The following is a 25219-nucleotide window of genomic DNA, read 5'->3' as shown; positions in this document are numbered from 1 at the left end:
TGGGTCAGCAGATGACAATTTGAAGCATCCAAATTGCCTAAAGCACACTGACAAGTCATCTTCACTTGCTGAATCCATCAGAGCTTCAACGCGACACCTGTAAAAATAAAATTTTGACTATCGTTTACTTTTCTCTCTTGTAAAGCAGTTCAACCAAGTTGAAGATTACAGAATAATTCTCATATTACATTTTTCATTCAAGGCGTACAGAATTTGTGCATGTGTTTACTACTGTTTTCCAACAAATAGTGTCATCTTAGAACATGATGCTCCAGAGTAGTGATTTGCATGCGGAATTTACTGGATAAATGTAGACGATCAGAAAGAAATGCAATCGCGAAAATTTCATATTTTCAAACGGTGGTTACCGCAAATTGGCGTCATGTGTCCTTTTTACATGCAAGGGATTTCCTGCGGCAGATTTATTTTCACTGAAAGCCCCATTCATCTCAAACACTATGCATCCGAAAGTGATAAAATTTTCAGGTGTCGTAAACAAGCAACTAAATAACAAGGACAGAGAAGGAAGGCTTCCTGAAGTACTTATAAATATGGGAAGAGGCAAAGGTACTTAAATGTGGGAAAAGTTTGCAACGACAAAATTTATTGACGACTTGGAATGCTACCGGAGCAAACATGCCGAATAAAGTGACATAAAACGAACAGAATGTGCGCAATGCAAACTTTCACGTTGTTGTTTTACATTGTCAAATCGGGAGAAAGGCGATCTGTTACGTTAAAATGTGAGGATGAAAATCCTAGGTTAAGATCGCTAAAACTCCTATATTGATTACTAGTTTCAGCTCATTAACGACCCATCTTCAGATCTAAACTACGTCGTCATGGTTACATGATGTATATTATCTAACTATGACGACCTAGTTCAGGTCTGAAGATGGCTCGCCAATGAACTAGAACTAGTAATAAATAAAGGAGTTTTAGCGATCTTGGCGTACGATTTTTATCCACACACTGCAAACTGTTCAACGTTCTTGGCAAGTTTTGCACCTTTGCAGCAAGTATTTACTGAAATATGTCACTTCAGACCTGGTCAACATTTCTGAAACGTCGCCGCGACGTTTTGTAGCCCTTCACTTAACGGGATGTTACTAATAAGTTACTGAAATTTGTAATATGACAGTTTAGCAAACTTGCGCACAAAATATGAACGGAATCTGCAATGGCCGGGAGCGGACTTCTTTGACCACTTTATACGTAGTCTCCCAAAACCAAGTTCCGAGCGTTAACTGCTGTGCCGCTCGGTAAGGCTCCAGTGAGCAGCAGCGGGGCAGGAGAAAGATAGCGTAACTCAAATTGGAGACAATGGATGAATAGTTGAGAGAGAAGAGTAACTGGGGATGGAAAAGAAAGAGAGGACAAGAAAGAAGAGCACGCGCTTGGACGTGAATAGAGGATACTTGTGTCAAACTGAAGAAAATTTACTATGATGTCAACGTAAGACGATTCGAACAATTTTACAAGGTGTGCATGGGTCTTAGTAAACTGCCGTGTAGATCGGTTCAGAAAGGAGAAGCATTTTGTGGAAGATTTTCTTTTATTTATTAAATGCAGTTCCACAGCCGTACACAGAAATGTAGCAAGCATTTTGTTATGAGGAAAAGTAGCACCTTATCGCGAGAGAGCGTTAAGTATCTCTTGTGTTGTCGGCGTATAAGCAGTCTCTTTTCAATACTGTTGTTACGTAGGCTCCGGCGGCAGCTGTCCGCGACCTTCCTATACGTTACGTAAATAGCAGGCAGATTTAGCTCCTGAACTCCCATGCAGTCTAATTTCTTTGCTACGCAAGAAAGTATGGAATACAGGGTTCTGAAATCCGGAGGCCTATGATCACATCCTTACACCTCACCCTGATTTGTACAGCTTCTGTGAAATATTCCTTCAAATTTTTCTTAGAAATCGCTACGGTGTTGTCAGAGTTCTCTGCGGAAAGTCATTATTGGACTTTCCAGCGACCGATATTAAATCCGAGGATCGATCTTTGCCTCAAACGATTTGACTGTCGGGTGATCTATAAACTAAACAGCAGTAGCTTCATCTCAGCAAACTAGTCCATTCAATCCGAAAACTACTGCTTCATGGAATAGCGTACCGACAATGTACAGTAATAGTGACGGAACGAAAACATACACTAAAGATCTATAGAAGGCAAATTACGTTAACTTGAATGGGTTGCAGACGAAAACTAAGAGTCTGTTCAAGCAGAGAAGGTGTGAGGTACGGCTCGAATTCTGTGGTGCCTTAAGTAATTACATTCTTTGGGCAATCATATGGCATAGTATGAATATCCTGTGCCGAGCGTTCGATGGCAGCCACACTATCCCTGCTCTAACTATAAACACCCCGAAATACCTGCCGGGACGTTCAGTTCTCGCTGGCGCCTACCTGCCCATAAAATGGCCTTCCACGGTAGGAAAACGTCCAGGAACTGCTTTGAGGTTAGAGTTAGGCCCCAGGTCTGGAAAATACACTTACAGTACTCCATGTCAACACAACTACCTGTACAAAGACGCAAAAACCTTTGCAGTTTTTCCAACAAACTATGAGAAACCAGAACTGACATGCCGGACTGCAAGATATCACGAGTCGTTCCCTCAGTTACAGATTCATAACACGGTTCTACGCTGCGTCCTAAAGGTTATGGAAAAGATAATAAACCGTAGATTGAAGTGGTGGTCTCTGGACGGTTTTCGCTTTACAAAAGGCTACAGCACAAACCTTATTTTATATCTGGTTATCGATATCCAACTTCGAGTCAGTGCAAATGGTTATATTGAAGACGTGTTCACCGAATAACGTATATGATAAGGTATATTACTATACTCATATCTCTTTGACAAGAAACTGCGGATGCACAAGATTACAATAGGTTTTTTGAAAAGGCTGTTGTCAAATTATGGATTATAAAAATTCAGTATAATTAAGCATAATAAGTGAACGATCGGAGTTCTGTCGAAGGGTTCGGTTATGTCCCTACTGCTTGTTAACATGTTCACGATGGACATAACACGACGCCTTAAATCTCAACGTAAAACTTCTACATTAAGGCCACTATTCGTTTACACATATATACTTGGAGATAAATGAACTAAGCACTTCAGATAGAAACTCTACAGTGGTTACATTTACCAGGCACCTATTGTTCTCAGCGGAGCCAAATGACCAAGTCCAGGTCGCCGTGCCGGCCGGTGTGGCCGTGCGGTTCTAGGCGCTTCAGTCTGGAACCGCGTGACCGCTACGGTCGCAGGTTCGAATCCTGCCTCGGGCATGGATGTGTGTGATGTCCTTAGGTTAGTTAGGTTTAAGTAGTTCTAAGTTCTAGGGGACTGATGAGCACAGATGTTAAGTCCCATAGTGCTCAGAGGCATTTGAACCATCCGGGTCGCCGTCATACGTGCTGGTCTCTTTACTGACGTATAGCGACGGTGGAATTTACGCATTAGAAACGCTACTGAAAAACACGAAAAAACTATATAATTAATAAAGCTAATGGAACTCATGTGGGGAGCAAGGCAGATGGCTGGACTTAATGTTATTCAGCGCTTTAGTGCGGCCCCATTTTGATTGTGTGATGCCTGTGCTTTGGTTTGGCTTTCGATTAGTATTTCGATGCCTTAACTAGTGCCAATACAAAACACTGAACAGAAGTCCCCAACAACCGTGGTAGAGTTCACGTTACCAGAAGCAGCTCTGGCTAGATGTCCGCTGTCAGCGCACTATCCTTCAACCAGACGTCTTCTTACGGACGGAAACAATCGCAGTAACCTCGCAAATGATCTCTCCAAATGGAGAAAACCATTTAAACAAGGACTGTCGCTGTTGTTTCAAGTAACGGCATTTCAGTGCCAGGACGGTGAACTGCTAAAAAAATCCTACTACTCATAAATACGTTTTCGCAGCCTACGTCTGTGGCCATTTGTTCAGGCATACTAAATTTTAATACTCACTAATCCTCACCCCTAGCGGAAGCTTTGTTTCGTTATAGGGTGACAGTTTAGACTCCTAGATCACCAGCATTGCTCTCAGGGAACAAAAAAGTCTCAAAAATTTCAAAAATGTTCGAAACTCAAATCTGTGACACTTTAAATTTTTGCGGATTATCTAATAAAAAGCATACATTTTATTACTGACGTTGCATACTTCGAGTTACTTCGGTCTTATGTTGTGCATTTCCATATAGAACTCGGCGTTTCAGTTTTACACCTTGTCCACTATCTACGACATTAATCAAATACGCTACAATTATTGTTCGTCTCTTGGCTCAAAGAGATTCTTACCAAGTTGTACGCCAGTGAAAATATTTTTACGTTAATTTACATGTACGTGTTGCGTAGACTATTAAATTTCTTTATACTGGTTTAATTCTATTCAGAATGCGTATCTTAATTACAAATTAATTCGTTCCACTGCCTGTACAAAAGGATATTAATAAGATACAATGTAATACACGCCTTGTAAGAAGGAGATAGAGGTGCGAGAGACAAGGAAGGCACGAGGAAGCAACCGAAGAGGACTAACGTTATGCGTGAAAATTTTGACGTCATCTGACGCAGCCTTATCTCTTCCGTTACAGTGACCGACAAGGCAAGTTGTATTTGCTTCCACTGTTTCTGAAAACTTACAGTTACCACTGTGTATACACAGTCTATCGCCAGTTGACAAAATGGTCGTCGGCGGTATGCTAAGTATGTCGACAGAGTAACTGGCGGAGGAGCTGTGGGAAATACGGACACTTCTAGCAAACACATCGACACTCTGACAGATTAAGCAGGCGTTTAGTTCAACAGCCCTGCGTCAATCTCGGAAGAGAAGGTCCAGCATTTGTCATGAAATATGTGTGTGAAGAGTCTTGTAGATACCGGTTCTCTGAAAACCGGCAATCTATATTCCTAAATAATGAGGGTATTTATTATACACAAAACGAGGGAAATTCAAACTGTGGCAGTCACAGCTGACAAGCAGCGCAGAAGAGTTAATGATGGTACTTAGTTCAAATTCAGCTCGAGGAGTCATCAAGCACTTCTTGCGGTATGTATAAGGATTACTATAGTAAAGGAAGAGGACAGTGACACAAACAGCAACTTCGTTGCGAGTTAAAACTGTATATCCTGGCGCGATTCGACCTCAAATCTGCGAATTTCTGCTCACACGTCGTAACTCTAAGGGAACATACTATTCACTGCTTCAAAGCTTACATTATCCTGACATCTCTTCTAAAGTCAAAGCCATCGTCCGATTTCAAGTTTTCCACGGTGTCCCTAGTTCAGTTCAGTCGAATTCTCAAAGACTCCATTAGAACAAGTCACGGTCGGTTTCCTAACCCATCATTGGTAAAATGAGCTTGAGCTTCGTCTCTAATGACTTCAACATCAACAGGAAATTAATTTTACTTCTTTCCCCTCTTTCAAAGACTATTCCTCTCGCTACACAGACTACCATTTGTCACAGACAATCTTCAGCACAACTTAAGAATTAGTTGCCGAAAGAAATTTTTCCTTTGTGGTAAAGTAGACGTGATGTAGCCGTTATAGGACAGAAATCGGAACTGGCGGATCTGACCGGTTAATTCAGTTACAGAAGTATACTCTGAAGCGCATACTGTCAACCGTTAAAATATACCGTGAAACAGCAGTCAGAATGCCCAACTCTTTAAACAGATCTCTACAAGATGATCGTCAGTGCGCACCATATACTACTTTAACAGCACGTTTTTGAGCAATGAAGATCTTCTTTCTTAAAGGTGAGTTATCCCAGAACATTATTCCTTATGACACTATTGAATGAAAATATCTCAACTTATTGATTTTTAATTCAAGCCGGGGCAAGGTTTGCAATCGGTTTAAGTGCAAGTGTGACTGAACTAAGTTGTTTTAGGAGTTCCGAAATGTGCTCTCTCCATTTTAAATTTTCATCAATGCGAACACCAAGATTTTGAAGTTTCCTCCATATTCATTATTTCCCCACCATGTGTTACACTTATCATTTGGTGTTGTACCCTTAGATGAGAAGAACTGAACATGTTGCTTTTTTTTTAATTGAAGCTGAGACCATTCGCAGGAAACCAGTGAGTGATACTATTAAGAACGCTTTTTACTATTTTTCGTATGTCTGCGTGAACTGATTACAATAATACTGTCATCTGCAAAAATAACTAATTGTGTTTGTTGTATATTAGACGGAAGATCGTTTACAGATGTAAAGAACAATAGTGGACCTAACGTTGAGCCTTGGGAAAGCCCGTACGTAATTTGTCCCTACACTGGTTGAATTGGTAAATACAACTTTTTGCTCTCTTTTGGTTTGCTATGAGATTGTCCACTGGTCGCCTATAACATCAATCCCATAAAACGTCAATTTATTTAGGAGAATATTGTTATTCACAGTGTCAAATGCATTAGATAGGTCGCAGAAAATACCAGCCGCCACTATTTTGTTATTTAACGCTTGTAAAATTTGGTGAGTGAACATATAAATGGGATATTACTGTCTCTATGTTCAGATACTATCCCAGAATACACCAAGTTCTCGAAAATTTTGCAAAATTATGTCAGCAGCGATACAGGACGGTACTTATTAACATCGTTCCTATCACTTTCCTTAAGGAGGGATTTGATAATAGCACATGTCAGGCTCTCTGGAAAAATATTTTGTGTTAGTAATAAATTACAATTTTCATATAAGACGGGGCTTATTGTATGGGAACAAATATTTAGTACTCTATTGGAAACACCATCAAAACCAGATGGCCTTTGGTTTTTGAGAGAATGTACACTGCTGGAAAAAAATTAGTACACCCTTTTAGAGGTTTCAGATTCACTCAAGATGCAACAGTGCATGTAGAGAACATGAAATGATTACTCTTACAGATCAATAACACAAGCAGCTCTGATGTACCAGGTATCGACTCACGCTGAAACACCCGTACTAGGACGCTGTGTAGTCTGCAATGGCGGCAATGCAGGCACTAACTCTGACATCTAGTCGCTCGTGCAGATGGAGGATATTGTCCTGGGATAAGTAATGCCATGCCTGCTCGACCTGTTTACTTAGTTCTGTCCAAGTTGTTGGTTGACAGTCGCACGAGTTACTTCTCGCTCCATCATATCGCAAGCATTATCGATTGGAAGAAAATCTTGAGGTTGTGCTGGCCAGAAGAGTCGCTGTACGCCTTGCAGAGCACAATGATTTTCACGTGCAGTGTGTGGACGATCATTATCCTGTTGGAAAATACATCACCTTCCTTTTGCAAGAATGGAAAAAGGAAGGGTCTAACAATATTCTGCACGTACCGAGCGGTCGTTAGAGCCCCCTCCGAAACAGCTAAGGCGAACGAGGGTTGTAGCCTGTCACATCCCAGACGATAAGGCTTGGGGTGGGGCTAGTCTCACCAGGTCTATGTCGTACGCGCTAACGACCATCACTTGCGTGCGTCCAGAAACTGCTTTCGTCGCTGGAGACCACGGCGCTCTATTCCAGCTTCCAAGCGATCCTCTGACGGCGTCAGCCGATCCATGCACGTCGGTGTTGTAGCGGGAGCGGAAGAAGGGCTAGAGGTGTGCTTGCCAGCAGTTCCACTGCTAATACCGGTTCGCAACCGATCATGCTGGCACGTCTGGGCTCACAAGTCCTCTTATCTGTGGTGTGGCAGCTGTACGATCTGCCACTGCTGTCCTTACACCCTTACAATACGACTGTTCTGGCTTTTGTCTGTGCTGCGTGGACGTCTAGAACCTCGTCTACTGGTGTGAGAATGTCCACGTGGCCACTGATGCCAGCATTGTTGCACAACTGCCACAGCATGTCCAACTTGTGTGGCAGTTCTCCGAAAGGACCTTCCCATCACTGACTCCTTTCAAACTCGCCCAATTGGCTTAGAAAGCACGAGTGTGTCTCCGTGGCATGGCTCCCTGCTTGCTTCACGCGTTTGTGCCACTGAACCCTCTAGCTTTGAGCATTCCCTGTTAAAGGATAGACACAGATGACGCTCTCTCGTAGCAATGCCACAACGATATCTGTTGGCAGCCAACGTTGAAACTATTATCAGTACTTCTACAATCCCCTGGGTGGCATATGCCGTCATCGGATCAATATCGACGTAGTCTTTCCAAGTGCGCTAATCTTTTTCCGGCAGTGTATAATTTTCTTCATTTCAGAAGAAGAATTTGGTGATACATTCATTTGACTGAATTCTATCAGAGCTGCTTTTTCAACATACTGCTGTGATATTACTCTTGAACTTTTTGTCCCTATGTTTGCTATTATATTCAAGAAATGATTATTAAATATATTTGCTGCCTGTGACTCATCATTTATAGCACTTTTATTCACTTCAATAGCAATGTCATCCTGTTCTGTGGCTGGTTGTCTTGTGTCTCTCATTTTAGTACATTCCATGTAGCCTTAAGTGTGTTGTTGGAGTTATTGGTTTATGAGATAATGTGCATGTTCCCTGATTTATTAATAATTTTTTTAGTAATTTTGGGTAGTGTTCTTCACGATAAGAACGGAAAGCACGTCTCTACAGTTAACACGACGATATCCTTGTGACTGCATCATTCTGGAAAGGAATGATGGACTATCAGGATTTAATGACCCATCGATGATGACGTCATTAGATGTGGAGCACAAGTTCGAAGGAGGAAAATATAGAAAGATGTCAGCCTCGTACTTTTCAAAGGAAGCAACCAGTATTTGCCTTAAGCATGGAAAACAAATATCTGGATGGTCGCATGGGGACTGGAATTGCCGTCCTCCTGAATACGAGTCCACTGTGACGCCTACAGGGGTTGGACAAAGCTATGGAGATGCCCAAAACACAACACATTACCTTTCTTAATGCGGTATAGGGAAACAGTTGGCAATCAAAGCGGCGTCCAGTCGTTTCGGAATGGATAAATATAAGTCCTCTATGGTTTCCAAGGAAATCTGATACCATTCTTCCTGCAAAATAGTGACAAGTTCACGTAAGGGTGACGGAGATGGACAGCTATCAAGCAAACTTGTCTCCACAGTATATCACAACAGCCCATTAATACTGACAAGGGAACCTCCCCATCGCACCCCCCTCAGATTTAGTTATAAGTTGGCAGAGTGGACAGGCCTTGAAAAACTGAACACAGATCAATAGAGAAAACAGGAAGAAGTTGTGTGGAACAATGAAAAAAATAAGCAAAATATACAAACTGACTAGTCCATATGCAATATATACAACATCAACGATAGCTTGAGCTCAGGAGCGCCGTGATCCTGTGGTTAGCGTGAACAACTGCGGAACGAGAGGTCCTTGTTTCAAGTCTTCCCTCAGGTGAAAGTTTTACTTTATTTATTTTCGCAAAGTTATGATCTGTCAGTTCGTTCATTGACGTCTCTGTTCACTGTAATAAGTTTAGTGTCTGTGTTGTGCGACCGCACCGCAAAACCGTGCGATTAGTAGACGAAAGTACGTTCCTCTCCAATGGGAACCGAAAACATTTGATCGCAAGGTCATAGGTCAATCGATTCCTGCACAGGAAAACACGTCTGATATATTCTATACGACACTGGTGACGGCATGTGCGTCACATGACAGGAATATGTTGTCGACCCACCTAACTTGTACACTTGGCGAATGGGTAAAAAGATTCTTCTACCTTGCCCGATTTAGGTTTTCTTGTGGATGTGATAATAACTCCCAAAAAAGTGATGAAAACATAAGAGTTTGTCACATCAACTACAACAAATGAATGCAACAGTTTCACAGTCACACAGTTTTCCCTGTGCTCTGTCAAAACATATGTTTTTAACGTTTTCCAAATTTTTCCGTGTAGACCGTCAAATCCTGCATATGTCCAAGCAAATCTGAACATGTCCTGGAATTTTCGAGAGCGAAGTTGATTGTGTGAGTGCCTGAACTTTGATAATTGACACACGTCAATTGCTAGAAAATAAAAAAGTTAAAATTTTTACTGTAGGGAAGACTTGAACCGTGGTCCTCTCGTACCGCAGTCGCTTACGCTAACCACGAGACCACGGCTCTTGTCATATAACATGGTCCTTGATGTGACTTATGTTACACATCGACTATTCAATTTGTATATTTTGCTTATTTTTTTCACAGTTCGACAAAACTTCTTCCTGTTTTCTCGATTGATCTGTGTTCAGTTTTTCAAGGCCTATCCACTGTGCCAACTTATAACTAAATCTGAGGGGGGTGCGATGGGGAGGTTCCCTTGTGAGATCTGGTAAATGTGGTGTCCAGGAGAGATTTGACAGTTCATCCTAGTGCTCACAAAACCAGTCCTGGACGATGCGAGCTGTGTGAACAGCGGCCATGTCGTCTTGGAACTCAACATCGCTCACCACTGAGGAACAGTGTACCAGGTGATGGGCCTTATCCACCGAAATTGTCACAAAATCCTTTGCAGTAATGCGAGCTTGAAGAGTAACTATGGTGCCCATGAACTATCACCGAACCACCTTCATGTTACATTATTGGGACGTAAACTCTGTGAGAATTTTGAAACAGTGTGAAACTAGACTTATCCGACCAAATGACTTCATTCCAGTGCTGCACAGTCCAGATTTTATGACTTCTTCACCAGTTTTTACTGTTACGGATATTTGAATCACTGATGAGTGGCTTTTGAATTCCAGCCCGCCCTGCATCTCATAGCTTCTGGAGCTCCCTTCATGTTCTTTTGGTACTGGAAAGGTTCGCGCGTGCGACATTCAATTCTGCAGTGACTTTTTCAGCTGTCGTTCCCTTACTTTTCGCCACAATCCTCATCAACGATCGTCCGCCACGATCACTCAACACACTTTTCATCCTCGTTGTGACTTAGCGGGTCATAATTTTCCGTTTCCCTTGTATGTGGTGCAAATCTACTACATGGTGTCTTTTGAAACACCAAAAAATTCGGCTTCCTTGGTCACTGAAGCACCCACGATACAAGCACCAACTATTTCCATACGTTAGAATTCATTTAGCTCTGACACAATGCACCGGCAACTACACAGAACACTGCTCTGACCACGATTCACACTTGCAACGTAGTGAGTACATCGCACAGATGCCTTTTGTGGTCAAATACAACAGCGCAACCTGCAGACATGGCTATCATCTCCATTTTTGTCCAAGGATGCATTTCTCGTGGTGTTTCGGTATTTTTCTCCAGCTCCTCTACCTCACCGCCACGCTATAACTCTAGCTCCACCGTCTGTAACAAAATTTTGCTGCATTCTTGGCGAGAAAAAAGTTGCCTGTCAAAAGCACTGTCACAAACCTTTAAGAAATTACCATGCTCTGTGAAGCTGTCCAACGAGGACCAGTATCTCTTTGAGAAAAGTGTATTAATCTAACATTTTTAATAACAAAGATTCATTTCCGCTAAGTTGCTGTCGTCTGAAATTTGTCATGCTTCTAGACTCGACTTAATATTTAATCAAATTGTTAACATGTTGATGGCAGCGAAGTAGGTGTTGGACTGCAAATACAAGGTGTGTCTAAAATCTCATTTGACATAACATTCACCACAGGAGATGCGTCATACCCCTTAAGGAAAGGTAGTTGTGACGCATTTCGAAATACCCTTCATCCTGTAGGCCTATCTGTCAGTAGCCAAGCGAGCCGGTTCAAATAGACCATGTGTGGTATAGTGATGAGGTTTTCAATGGATCACCGTTTTCAATAAGGGGGACATACGCGTGACCTCCTCAAGAGGATACAGAGCGAAATTCAATGTCGCAATTTTTATCTCATTCGTCTTTGGATACAGTGCATACTATGAAGACTCGTTGGATATGCCCAGTGTGAAGTTTTATAGTAGTTTCCTATCTTTCACTTCATATGATGCATAGCATTAGGTACTTCACTTGGTCATTTTCCCTGAGAACTTCGCACTGCACAAGCTCGTTTAAGTGGCCGCGTGGAGTGGCCACGCGGTTTGAGGCGCCATGTCACGGAATGTGCGGCCACTCCCGCCGGAGGTTCGAGTCCTCTCTTGTGTGTGTGTGTGTTGTCCCTAGCGTAAGTTAAAGATAGTTAAGTAGTGTGTAAGTCTAGGGACCGATGACCTCAGCAGTTTGGTCCCTTAAGAATTCACACACACACACACACACACACACACACACACACACACACACACACTTCGCTCATTTAATTTACTGTTGACTGTTGACTAGTTCCGTCGTAACCGTGCTCACTGTTATGCAGGTTCTTCTCGATGCTTTTCCATGCGGTATATAATCGTGTAATGACAAAATAATTCCCCATCTCAGTATTTAAACTGGCTACTAAATAACAGACAAATGCTGTTAGCAGCCATATTCACATCGTACTTTTTTAATCACATCTGTCTTCTGTTTCTGATGATATGTCTTTTCTGTAATAGCACAAAGTTCTTTTCTTCAAGAGAGTTGATTGAGCTCAGGAACAATAGTAGGCTGATAGTCCGAGAAAACTTATTTGTTAAGTGAGAATGTGTGCCACAGTGACGCAGTTTTCAGTGCAGTGACTACGGAATAAAGGTGCATAAAGTGTTACAGCAGGCAGAATATTTTATGCGATTCCAACAAAGTAAGAATAAAATTAAAAACATAAGCAGCAAATGTGACTGTCAACATTATAACGTTTAACAAAAAATTTGTATTATCCATGCACAGCATGTTTATGCTATGGCAGGGTTATTATGCCAGACAAAGTTAACACATGGTTTCTAGTGTATAATATGAGTTAACAAATAGGAAAAGTTGTCTCTATGCCATTCTATATTCTACCAGATACATTTCTGTTGACACAGATTGTCATGAATAAGCTCAAACAGTGGCCCTATTCCAAAGATCTGTCGGATTCCAGTTCCCCTTTGCTTTAGCTGCCAGCCACGTGACAGCACAGAAAGCGGCCAACAGCGTGAGCCCCGACACGCGTATGGCTACGTCATCACTCTTCCTTACGTTGCTGAGTATTGCACGCCACGCTGGAGTGACAGCCCTACGTACTTGGTTTCTCGCGATAGCTTAACTTTGAACTATTCAGTGCAATGAGGGACGTAAACCGGACCTTGTAGAACAAATAAAAACAACAGGGCTCGTCCGGGATTTGAACCCGGGACCTCTCGCACCCGAAGCGAGAATCATACTCCTAGACCAACGAGCCTTGGCGAAGTGAGATTCTACTTCCACAGACGCTGCGCGGATGGTCAGTCGTATCTGTCTGTTAGACACGAAGGATCTACACCTCTATTTAAAAGAGAACAATGTTGTTCCAATTCAGTGCTTTAAAAAAACGCTTCTTGTGAGTCCAAAACTGACACTATGTATGCATTAAATTAATGATTCAAAGCATGGCACTATGACCTAGTCTCCTCCTTGATATTGTTTGACAGTTTCTGTTTTAAAAAAGAAAGATAAACATCGATAAAAATTTATGATTTATTATACCTTTGGATGTCTGTGAAATCTATGTAAGACTGGCGAAGGAAAATATTCTCTGTAGCATATCACAGAGAAGGGAATGGAGAAAAATTTACCTTACATAATAATTATTACATAACTGTATTTGTACAGTAAACGGTCACAGTTTAATGTATCTTACTGCAAAACTCTGTGCCCAGGATTCGTGGTAGATGATTCGAACCTATTTCCATTTTCTTCATTCATCGCGGTGAGATGTTGACTAAGGTTTTTCATAAGGGTCAACGAGGCAACACGAAGAATTCAATAGATTGACGGTAGTACCGTCAATGATTTGATGCCAGAGGAAAGTTGGCCAGTAACCAGTAATGCGCACCCAGCATATCAAAATTAGCTCAAAATTAACAACGCAACAAGTTAGTGTGAAAGTATTTTTTAATTAATTTTAAAGTTATTTGAAAACATGTTTAAAAAACACTGCACACAGCATATCAAAATTAACAACACAAGTTAACCCAGACCTACAAGAGAGAATATTACTGGATCCATAAACTAGTTCTGTTTTTAAAAAAATGTTTCGTTTCTCCAATCTAGACAGCATGTCTGATATTATTTTGTAAATGATCTATGGGTGAATAAACAACTAACTAAATAATTAAGAATATGTAGAAGCTAAGCCTAAATATTAGCTTCGGAATTCCAATTACGGTCCATGTGAATATGCTGCCATTTTTTGATTCCTTCACTTTCTCATTCTGGAAATTGAGGAGAGGACAAACTTTTTGATGTGCAGACCATGTAGATTTATACAGACTAAGCGCAGTGGACGCCTGTCTCAGTCAGTTCAGTTCTACTTTGACGAGTTACTACGTTATGTGTTCAGATCATCTTTTGATGACTTGCTAAGAAGTAGAAATCGTTTATCGCACAAACTCTGTGATCTGAGTGTGAAAAATAAATGAAAGAATTAATACGACGCAAATTACCGTAAGAAAAATTTTTAAATTAGTGCAGTACAGTCTTGACAAATGGGTTCTAGCTAAGCTGCACCCTGCTGTAGCGAGACTGCCACCAAAACCACGGAAGGTGGACAGGAGCTGTGCTTTGTTCTGCAAGGGGTATCCCGATTACTGACTGGCAGACGAGGTATGCCGGCTAGTACCCGAGAACCTGAGACACTTGAGCGGGTTACGTTAAAGATCTTCCCGTTACAAATAAAAGGACCTACTGTTGACTTTCTTCGAGGCTCAGGAACGCAGAGAGATACCCGGAGGCATTCATAGCAGAAGTCTCAAGTACGTTCGGCATGTAAGCCGCTAGGGAACTGGGCGAGGGTCGTGGCGGCTGCCGCGAATGGTTTTGCTTACACTGTGCACTATGGAGGCATATCAGTTTGTTTCCCACTTACTTTTCAGAATCGGAATCTGATTTCAGCTTTCATGCCAGTTCCTACTCTCACTTTGTGACGTCATCAGTTTCTGTTCCATGACGGATATTTTTCCTTTTATTTAGGATCCATATTCGTATCCACGAACGTTTGAGTGTGTCCCACCACCTGAGCCCCACTTCCGAATGTGACTTGGACGCCACCTCTGCAGTCTAATTTATGCAGATGGTAGATGCTGTATGTGCGTCGGATGCCAGCGAGTAGCTGCTGCGACATGAGTGCTGCGTTGACGATTAGGCAGGTAGCGAGGAACAAGAAATGGGTTAAACTGCTCTGAGCGTTGCCTAAAACGCTGTGTGTACACGGAATCGCAGCCATGCGACACCATGTCGGCTTGTCTGGAGACCGGCACATCTTGTTGACATCACGTCAGCCGCTCATCCCTTATGCACTGCCAGTTCTGTCAGTTGGTGAGATAAAGAGGTTAATTCCCCCCTCCCCTATATGCTTAACTCACGAGTCGTGTCTACGCACAGTCAAACCGTCCATGAGAGTTTTGTACTTAAGAGTTATACATAATAAGAAATGTAAATTTTGTAACACCCTTTCTCTGTTTCCGTACCACCTTGAATTTACCAGATTTTGGCACTCAACTTCGGGCCATACCTATCCATTTCCATTATACTACCTTGAATTAACTACGCGAAGATACCACACGTACTTGCAGATTCTGTGAATTACAACGCGGCCGGCCGCGGTGGCCGAGCGGTTCTAGGTGCTTCAGTCCAGAACCACGTGGCTGCTACGATCGCAGGTTCTAAGGTTTAAGTAGTTCTAAGTCTAGGGGACTGATGACCTCCGATGCTATGTCCCGTAGTGCCTAGAGCCATTTGAATTACAACGCTGAAGGAATCCGAACAAACTTCCGCTATTCCGCTATTTCGCGACATTCTCTTCACAGATTTAACTTCTTTATGCCAAATATCTCTTCCAAGTCTGACAGTCATACGCGGGAAAGTAACACATACTTATTTAGAAAGTTGCCGCTCCGTACGTCTGTTGTGAAATTTTACTTTCAGTTATTCAGGGTGGTCGGAAACAGTCTCAAAAGCTTTAAAGGTTGATAAGAAAAAACTCAGTACGTTGCGCTATTTCGGAATTAATTAGCATTGAAGTTAGCCAATTAGGCCGTTGCGCGCGGAAATTCAAGCAGCCTCAAGAGACGGTGTAGCCACACGTATTCTTCGTTTGGTTTCTTTGAAAAACATAGCGATACAAAAATTGGACGTGGGGCAATAGTAATGAACGATCGCGAGCAAAAGGTTGATAAGTCTCGTGCGGTACCTTCTGCGCTATGAGAACAACTGACACTAGTTGTATCAGGCGGCCCGCTTGAATTCGCGCACTCAGCCGCCTGACTGGCTAACTTGAATACCAATTGGTTCGGAAACGGCACAACGTATCGAATTTTTTTTACTTAACAATTATTTCTCAGTACAACCTACTCTACAACACCCTTACAAGCTTTTCCAACTGTTTCTGACCAACTTGTGTATGAGTTACACTACTGGCCATTAAAATTGCTACACCAAGAAGAAATGCAGATGATAAACGGGTATTCATTGGACAAATATATTATACTAGAACTGACATGTGATTATATTTTCACGCAATTTGGGTGCATAGATCCTGAAAAGTCAGTACCCAGAACAACCACCTCTGACCATAATAACAGCCTTGATACTCCTGCGCATTGAGTCAAACAGAGCTTGGATGGCTTGTACAGCTACAGCTGCCCATGCAGCTTGAACACGATACCACAGTACATCAAGAGTAGTGACTGGCGTATTGTAACGAGCCAGTCGCTCGGCCTCCATTGACCAGACGTTTTCAATTGGTGAGAGATCTGGAGAATGTGCTGGCCAGGGCAGCAGTCGAACATTTTCTGTATCCAGAAAGGTTCGTACAGGACTTGCAACATGCGGTCGTGCATTATCCTGCTGAAATGTAGGGTTTCGCGGGGATCGAAAGAAGGGTAGAGCCACGGGTCGTAAAACATCTGAAATGTAACGTCCACTGTTCAAAGTGCCGTTAATGCGAACAAGAGGTGACCGAGACATGTAACCAATGCCACCCCATACCATCACGCCGGGTGATACGCCAGTATGGCGATGATGAATACACGCTTCCAATGTGCGTTCACCGCGATGTCGCCGAACACGGATGCGACCATCATGATGCTGTAAACAGAACCTGAATTCATCCGAAAAAATAACATTTTGCCGTTCGTGCACTGAGGTTCGTCGTTGAGTACACCATCTCAGGCGCTCCTGTCTGTGATGCAGTGTCAAGGGTAACCGCAGCCATTGTCTCCGAGCTGATAGTCCGTGCTGCTGCAAACGTCGTCGAACTGTTCGTGCAGATGGTTGTTGTGTTTCAAACGTCTCCATCTGTTGACTCAGGGATCGAGACGTGGCTGCACGATCCGTTACAGCCATGCGGATAAGATGCCTGCCATCCTGACTGCTAGTGATACGAGGCCGTTGGGATCCAGCACGGCGTTCCGTATTACCCTCCTGAACCCACCGATTCCGTATTCTACTAACAGTCGTTGGATCTCGACCAACGCGAGCAGCAATGTCGCGATACGATAAACCGCAATCGCGATAGGCTACGATCCGACCTTTACCAAAGTCGGAAACGTGATGGTCCGCATTTCTCCTCTTTACACGAGGCATCACAACAACGTTTCACCAGGCAACGCCGGTCAACTGCTGTTTGTGCATGAGAAATCGGTTGGAAACTTTCCTCATGTCAGCACGTTGTAGGTGTCGCCACCGGCGCCAACCTTGTGTGAATCCCATGAAAAGCTAATCATTTGCATATCACAGCATCTTCTTCCATTCGGTTAAATTTCGCATCTGTAGCACGTCATCTTCGTGGTGTAGCAGTTTTAATGGCCAGTAGCGTAGATGCGACAGTCAATTAGGTATTGAGAAAAAGGATTCTTCAGGACAATATATTCCGACTTTTGCAAAGGTACATATTAAAAACGAATTATTATTTTGCCAAAATGGGCATCATGTTTCACTACAAGTGCACACGAACAAATAAATTCAAAACGGCACTAAGGTGACCAGTCACACTTCAGAATGACTATGTCTGTTATCCAGTGCATTCTTGATAATGACGGTGGCTGTTCGAATTTGATTGTGAATAAATAAATTCTGCACAGCTTATTTTATTTCGTGTTTATTTATTCGAACGCTTAACAAAGGCCGGCCGGTGTGGTTCAAATGGCTCTGAGCACTATGGGACTTAACATCTGAGGTCATCAGTCCCCTAGAACTTAGAATTACTTAAACCTAACTAACCTACGGACATCACACACATCCATGCCCGAGGTAGGATTCGAACCTGCGACCATAGCAGCAACACGGTTCCGGACTGAAGCGGCTAGAACCGCTTTTGTTCCAAAAGTGGTATTTAAGATAAAACACACGAATATGGTGGCGTTTGATTCGATAATAATTATTAAAATATTTTATCATAATGTGTATTCTTGAGCCACGATGCGTCTGTTTCTTATCTAGAAAATCAGAAACAATTATGTTTTAAAAATATGGATATCCATTAATACATTTTTGTGTTGTTTAAGGAGTCGGGACAAAAAGCTAGTTATTAACAGATGCCAGCATAGCTGACAAAGTTCTGATTAGGAAAGGTTAAATAAATTATTTCTAGAAATGCATGATATGTAGTTTATTTTCTTACGAGTCTGTACAGATAATAAACAATTGGGGAATTTATAGGAGAGTTAAAACGGTGTAGACCTCTGAACGAGCTTTAAACTACTCCTCTAGAATGCGAATCAAGTGACTTAATATTTGCGACATCTGGGTTGCTATGTGTATTTTCTAGTTGCAGGTTTTTGTGTTTCTGCAGTGGATGGAGCGCAGTATTTGTCTACGCATTATAGTTGGCGAATTTCTCTGACTCACCATCGCCGTCGTTCGTATGCTACGAAAAGAAAAGAAAAGCACGTGTGCCTGTCAGATATTCGAAGGCGAACCAGCGCAACTGTAGTTGCTCAAACGATTTCCAGCAGCCGGTGAGCTACATTTTCTGGCTAAATCTTTTGCATCAGTTGTCGAGGCAGCTGTAAAGCGCGTGCTGCTGCGGCTTCTACGAAGTCACAACGGTTGAGAAGAACGAAGTGAAAACATCACAGACTGGCAGTGAATAATAGAGTTTATTAAGGAAAAATGCTTTGCGCTTTCGATGCTATCCCTTTACTGTCCAATACATTTTCCCCAACGTTTAAAGAGTGGGTAGATTCTACACCTAATGTCCAGCTCTAGACATCAATCCATTAGATTCAAAATGTTTTACTGTTGCAAATTGCTTTAGGAAAATAATGCAAACATGATGCCAAACCGGTTGAGCTGGTTGGGTGCACCTACTACTCGAACGCTAGATCGCTTAAATTTCCCAGTGCCTACGTACTTTCATGAGTACGAGCAATGTATAGATTTCTTTATTTTTTTTGAGATCTACTCCTCTTATGCCGTATTTTATCGTCCAGTTGAGCAAGAAGTCTTGTGCAGTTTTCATCAGTTGTCACTTTACCTTTTACGGGATAAGAAATAAGACGAATTATGTATTCCAGAAAATGAGGCCGTAACCTTACTGATAGATAAAATCGACTTCACGTTTATTGGTTACATCAACAGGCTTCCACTCAACATTTTTTTTTTTTTAATTCTTGGTCCGAAGTATTAAGTCCAAGACTCAGCCACAGAAACGCGTCGCACACAGAATCAAGGATTCTTTTTAAAACAGTCCAAACTTTGCTCTACTATTCACCTTTGATGGTAGTGTGTAATCAGCACTATTAGGAGATCGTGGGAGAGGCTCTGCGGGGTTTGGAAGGCTAACAGTTCGGAGTTTGCAAGGAATGGTAATAATTATTCCGGGAATTATGGGAAAACCTCTGCGAAGTTTTAAAGGGGTGGAATTAGCACTTACAGGAGATCTTGGACAAGCCTGTGTGGAGTTCGGAAGAATAGCCCTTTCAGGTAATTGATGGCGAGCCTCTAGGGAGTTTGGAAGGAGTGGTCGTAGAGCACCTTCAACAGAACGTGGGAAAGTCTCTACGAAGTTTGGAAGGAATGTCTAGGAGCTAGCGCAAGCTTAATATTGAACCTCACTCGTTGCGAATGTGTCCATATTTTTTGTCTTGTATATTACATGTCTCCAGCATTATCCTCAAAGACGGAAAGTACCTACTTTGCATCTAGTTAATCAAGTGAAACAGGAAGATAAAGGATGAAACCGTGTCAAAGGTCCATTTAAAATCAGAACGATGTCTCATTACACGATTCACATCATCTCTAGGCATCAGTCCGACGCCCGCGGCGTGTCTGACACAAACCGTGATTGTTACAGGATGGCCGCTACGACTGGGACGAGTACCAGCAAGGCCTGGTGCTGGGAGGCTTCTTCTGGCTGCACTGGTGTACGCAGGTAGGTTCTTCTGCGGAGCGCGCCGAGGTTACCAGGTAAGTCCTATGTTATGACCACATTATTGGTTGTAATTCAGCCGGTAAAGACCTTACTTTTCTTTTATAGTATCCACCTTTTCTAGACAAAGAACGTAGGATCGTTACAGACATCAGACAAGTGGATGGTTGGAAATAAGTTTACTGCTCTGAGAAGGAACTGGCATTCAGATCTGCAATATACAGGATCACTGAAAAAGTATCTGCCAAATAGAGCAGCGTAGTGATACTGCGATATCTGAAATTTTACGATGTGACCAATACAAGATACGTTTCTGAGCGTCCAACTAATCAATCCGATAGTAGTCCAGTCGGGAAACGTGTTTAAGGTAATGGCTCGCAGCATCTGGCGAAAACAACGTCAGTCGTTGATATATTGCTCTGGAACTTTGTCAAGAGAAGTATTTAACAATCAAAATTCTAGTGCGCGCAAGATAATTAAATGACACTACAGTATCAGAAGATAAATTGGTATTTTGAATAATAGAGGCAAATCTAAAACAGTAGTATACAAGGAAGACCATGTTGAGAGAAGGGATAAATCTAGAAGTAGGACAGTTTCACAAGATATTAAGAAAGAAATCAATAAGAAGTTCAAAAAAGCAAAAAGAGTCTGAGGAAGAAAGATATCCTGCGAAATTAAAAAAATAATAGCATAAATAACTAATATGCAAGAGGGAAAAGAAAAAGGAGACATTAAAAATTATTATGTAGTACAGTAATGTAGAAAATCAAGTCGACGTATAAGATGCGAAATTCGGAGGCCTAACATAGAAGAGAGTACATTCCTGACGCTTCTTTCTTCAGGTATCGCAATGTCTATTCTCTCATAAGGGATAAGGTAGCAACAAAGAGTGTCTAGTCTTTCAACTATGTGTGTTGAATTTGATATCTAATGAACAGATAACCAAGAAGCGTTGCAGTTAGATATTATCCGGCGTTACCTCGCAAATATTGTCAAAAATAATATTCTACGATAAACTGATGCCACGTCTTGTACTAATCACTGACGCGAACAACGACGAGTTTACAGAATTACGGCTCAAAAATGTTTCAAATGGCTCTGAGCACTATGGAACTTAATATCTGTGGTCAGCAGTCCCCTGGACTTAGAACTACTTAGACGTAACCAACCTAAGGACATCACACACATCCATGCCCGAGGCGGGATTCGAACCTGCGACCGTAGCAGCAGCGCGGTTCCGGACTGAAGCGCCTACAACTGCTCAGTCACAGCGGCCGGCAAAATGACGGCACTGGCGACAATTGCCCATAACGATGATTGAATTAATGTGTTAAAAAGAGTGCTGAAATGCTATGAAAACGGAGGAAGAGAGAATGAGAGTGGAACGACGACCGCTGAACCGTACGAGTTGCTATCACAAAGATGTCGGCATATATCTCGAATAGGAAGCAGGAAATAATTTGCTTTCCTATGAGCCATCTGTGGAACTCCAATTATTTCTAGGCATAACGAGGTTAATGGATAGGAAATAGAAGACGTGAACTGTTTTTAAATATGAAGCGACAAGGAAAGATACGTAGGTGTTGCAGAAGCAGAGGAGATCGGAGATATTACAAGCCAGGTACAGTGAGATCTAGGCACAGAATAAAAATCCGATAAACTTAAGTCGAGAAAAAAATACGTTTCGAGATATGAGCCATTTAATATCTGTCAAGAATGGTCAGTACTCAGTGACATCAGCTGTTTCTCTGTTGACGTGCGTTGTTCCTTTCTTATTTGTTGCCTTTTTCAGTTTGCGCGCTGGATATGGAGGAGCCTACATTGCGACAAATATACGACGATTCTGAAACAAATGTGTGAAGAACTGGAGCAGCTGAAGGGTCTTGCTTGGTCAGTTTTACACGAGTAGGTACTGAATCCATATCACTATCGATGAGTAAAAACGCTCAGATTACAGTTCTACAATGCCAGATCATATTTCTCACAATGGATTCTTAGACGGAGCGTTAATGGTCCACAGTTCACTGCTATGATTTTATTTAGGGATGAGGTGGGACTTAGAATGGGATAATAAATACCTGAGTAACCAAGTGTGGGCAGGTGCAACTCAGCGGCCGAGCATGAAGGTATAAATTAAGTTCGCTTTACTACCAATGTGTGGGTAAGAATTGTAGTAGTTGCAGTTGCTGTTCATCACCAGTTTGTGCGCAACAGATTAGTCACGCTACACGAGAAAGAAAACAAATGTGACTTATTTAGAACGATGCAATACTCCCGTTTTGTACTCTTTGTGCAACAGTAACTAACACAAACGTTTGATGAGCGATCGATTGTTCAAGGAGATCAAGTGGCATGGTCTCCCCATTCTTTTGACTATAATCTCTAAGGTGTCTGGCTATGAGGACATTTAAAAGCATTTGTGTGTTCCACACGCACGTGCATACGTTACAAGAGCGTGTGTCCCTTACTTGTGGCCAAATCTGAGAGCAACCAGACGAATTCACAAGAGTTCGCGGTTCGTTGTGAAGGAGGGCAGATGGATGTCTGTTGGTGGTTGGCATTTACTTTGAACACCTCCTGTAGTGTCAATAGACAGATAGTTATCATAAAACTTAATGGCTCATGTCTCAGCAAGTATTTTAATGTATGTTTAAAGTAATTTTATCTATTTTTGAGCAGTACTATGTACGAATATGAATATGGGACACCTTCTTATCGACACGCACTGTATAAGACCAAGTGCTTTTCTCTTTTATTTGAAAGAGATTATACAGTCTGAAGTGAATCAAGTGTGAAGTACTGGTTCTAAATGGTAAGCTGTAGCGAAATGGCTTCGCGCTGGACTGTAATTTCCCTCCGCAACTGATAACGACAGCGAGTCAGATGATGTGCGTCATACGCAGTCATTACTGAGATGTCAACAGATCGGGGAATAGGATAAAAATCAATAATGCAAGGTGTTTAACAATGTTACATATTTCTATAGGAAGTGGTATTGGTCAAAACTTCCATATAATTTACTATAATTATGTATGTGGAAACCAACACCTGTTGAGATATGGGCCGCTCTTGGAGACACACTCATAGGGCCACAAACTTTACAAAACAGATTAACATGTGTTGTGTAAAGCCGATTTCTGCGCAGTAATTCACCAGCGCTATTGGATAAAGTTACCCTACACAAAGACAATGACTGTGGTTTGTGCACGATGGAGCACCACTCTGTTGTCTGTAGAATGTACGATAGTACCTCAGCGCAACTTTTCATGGTCGATGGATGGGTCGAGGAGGTCCCTTAGCATTGCCTTCCAGCTCACGGACCTGAATCTGTCGGATTTCAGGCTGTGGGGACATTTAAAGGCATTGGCGAATTGTCCAACCCATCGATGATGTGTGGACGTTGCACGAGCGTATGGCCAATGCATGTGACGCAATCCGAATGGAGCGAGGTGTATTTGAAAGAGGGCTGAAGGCGGTGTCAGGATGTGTGGTAACCACATGCAGCACTACCTGTAGCGTCTACTTCTACGTCACAGACGGCTGGCAATGACGGAATAGATTAGCCCATTTCTCAACAGTACTGTTTTTTTTTATTTTTTAATTTTTTTTACGAAATGTAATGATACGAACTTTTCTTCCAGTTTTGACCAATACTGCCTCCTGTAGGAGTATGTGGCGCTTCTTTTAAACAGCCTGTAGATACAGGACGTTCCAGGAGGAACTGTAAATATTCAGAGATATGAGAGGAGAGTAAGAAACTTCATATGGACATATGCCCTGGTTTCTGAGATGGAACATATTTAATGTACATTGATTTTTGTTTTCTGTATTATTCAATACATTGTCGGGCCTACACATGTTAGTAAATTTTACTACACGCCTTTTACAAAGTATCAACTGAAAAATACGTATTTTTAACACACTCCCTGTGGTGTCACCGCCAGACACCACACTTGCTAGGTGGTAGCTTAAATCGGCCGCGGTCCATTAGTACATGTCGGACCCGCGTGTCGCCACTGTCAGGATCGCAGACCGAGCGCCACCACAAGCCAGGTCTCGAGAGACGTACTAGCACTCGCCCCAGTTGTACGACGACGTTGCTAGCGACTACACTGACGAAGCCTTTCTCTCATTTGCCGAGAGACAGTTAGAATAGCCTTCAGCTAAGTCCATGGCTACGACCTAGCAAGGCGCCATTAGTTACTTCATGAATCTAAAGAGTCTCACTTGTATCATCAAGAATGCTGTATACCAAAGGACGATATAAAAGTTAAGTGTTCTAGTAGCTACGTTCTTTTCTTTATCACATTCATTACGAATCCTGTTCCAGACTTAACGCCAGACGGCGTGAGTTGACGCGTGCCCTTTCGGCTACTTCACTGTGGACTGGCTGCCTTGTCAGTCCACAACACTCCCCTCTTAGCATTGCCCTACACGCCACATTACAGGTGTTGTACAGTTCACAATAAATGTTCGAATATCCCACCGACAACTTGAATGCATTTGTGCACTCTTGGGAGAACATGTTGTATTGCTTGTATGAATGCCTCTGCACGTTCCCTAACGAGTGCAGTAACGTCTAAGATGCGACCGGGCAGTTCATCTCGCGTACTCACCTGTAGTTTGTACTCCTCAGGCTTCATCCAAACCCACAAACAAAAATCTAATGGCGTAAGGTCCTGCGAGCTTGGTTGGCAGTTAATTGTACTACCACGACCAATCTAGCGATTAGGGTAAGTGCGGTTGAGATCTTCTTTCACATATTGGTAAAAATGTGGAGGGGTTCCGTCATGTTGGAAGTACATCGCAACCCGCGTGGTCAAAGGAACGTCCTCAAGGAGTTCAACAAAAGAATTTTCCAAGAAAAAAATTCAAGTAATTCTGTCCTGTCATTCTCTC

At 42.3% G+C, this 25219-nt stretch overlaps 1 protein-coding gene and 1 non-coding gene across 4 annotated transcripts in view; one reads left to right on the top strand and one right to left on the bottom strand.

The window, feature by feature from the left end:
* LOC126236785 (uncharacterized) overlaps window positions 1-25219 on the top strand; it is a 192471-nt gene that overhangs the window by 83109 nt on the left and 84143 nt on the right. For all 3 annotated transcript variants that reach the window (XM_049946368.1, XM_049946367.1, XM_049946366.1), the window contains exon 3: window positions 20243-20320. In XM_049946368.1, coding sequence (XP_049802325.1) covers window positions 20243-20320 — 78 coding nt within the window. The remainder of the gene's footprint in view (window positions 1-20242; window positions 20321-25219) is intronic.
* On the bottom strand, window positions 13079-13150 carry Trnap-cgg (transfer RNA proline (anticodon CGG)). Its single transcript has one exon. It is a non-coding gene; the product is annotated as a tRNA-Pro (tRNA).

Source organism: Schistocerca nitens, chromosome 2, assembly GCF_023898315.1.
Source record: "Schistocerca nitens isolate TAMUIC-IGC-003100 chromosome 2, iqSchNite1.1, whole genome shotgun sequence".
Lineage (NCBI taxonomy): Eukaryota > Metazoa > Arthropoda > Insecta > Orthoptera > Acrididae > Schistocerca > Schistocerca nitens.
This window is presented reverse-complemented; position numbering and strand designations above follow the sequence as displayed.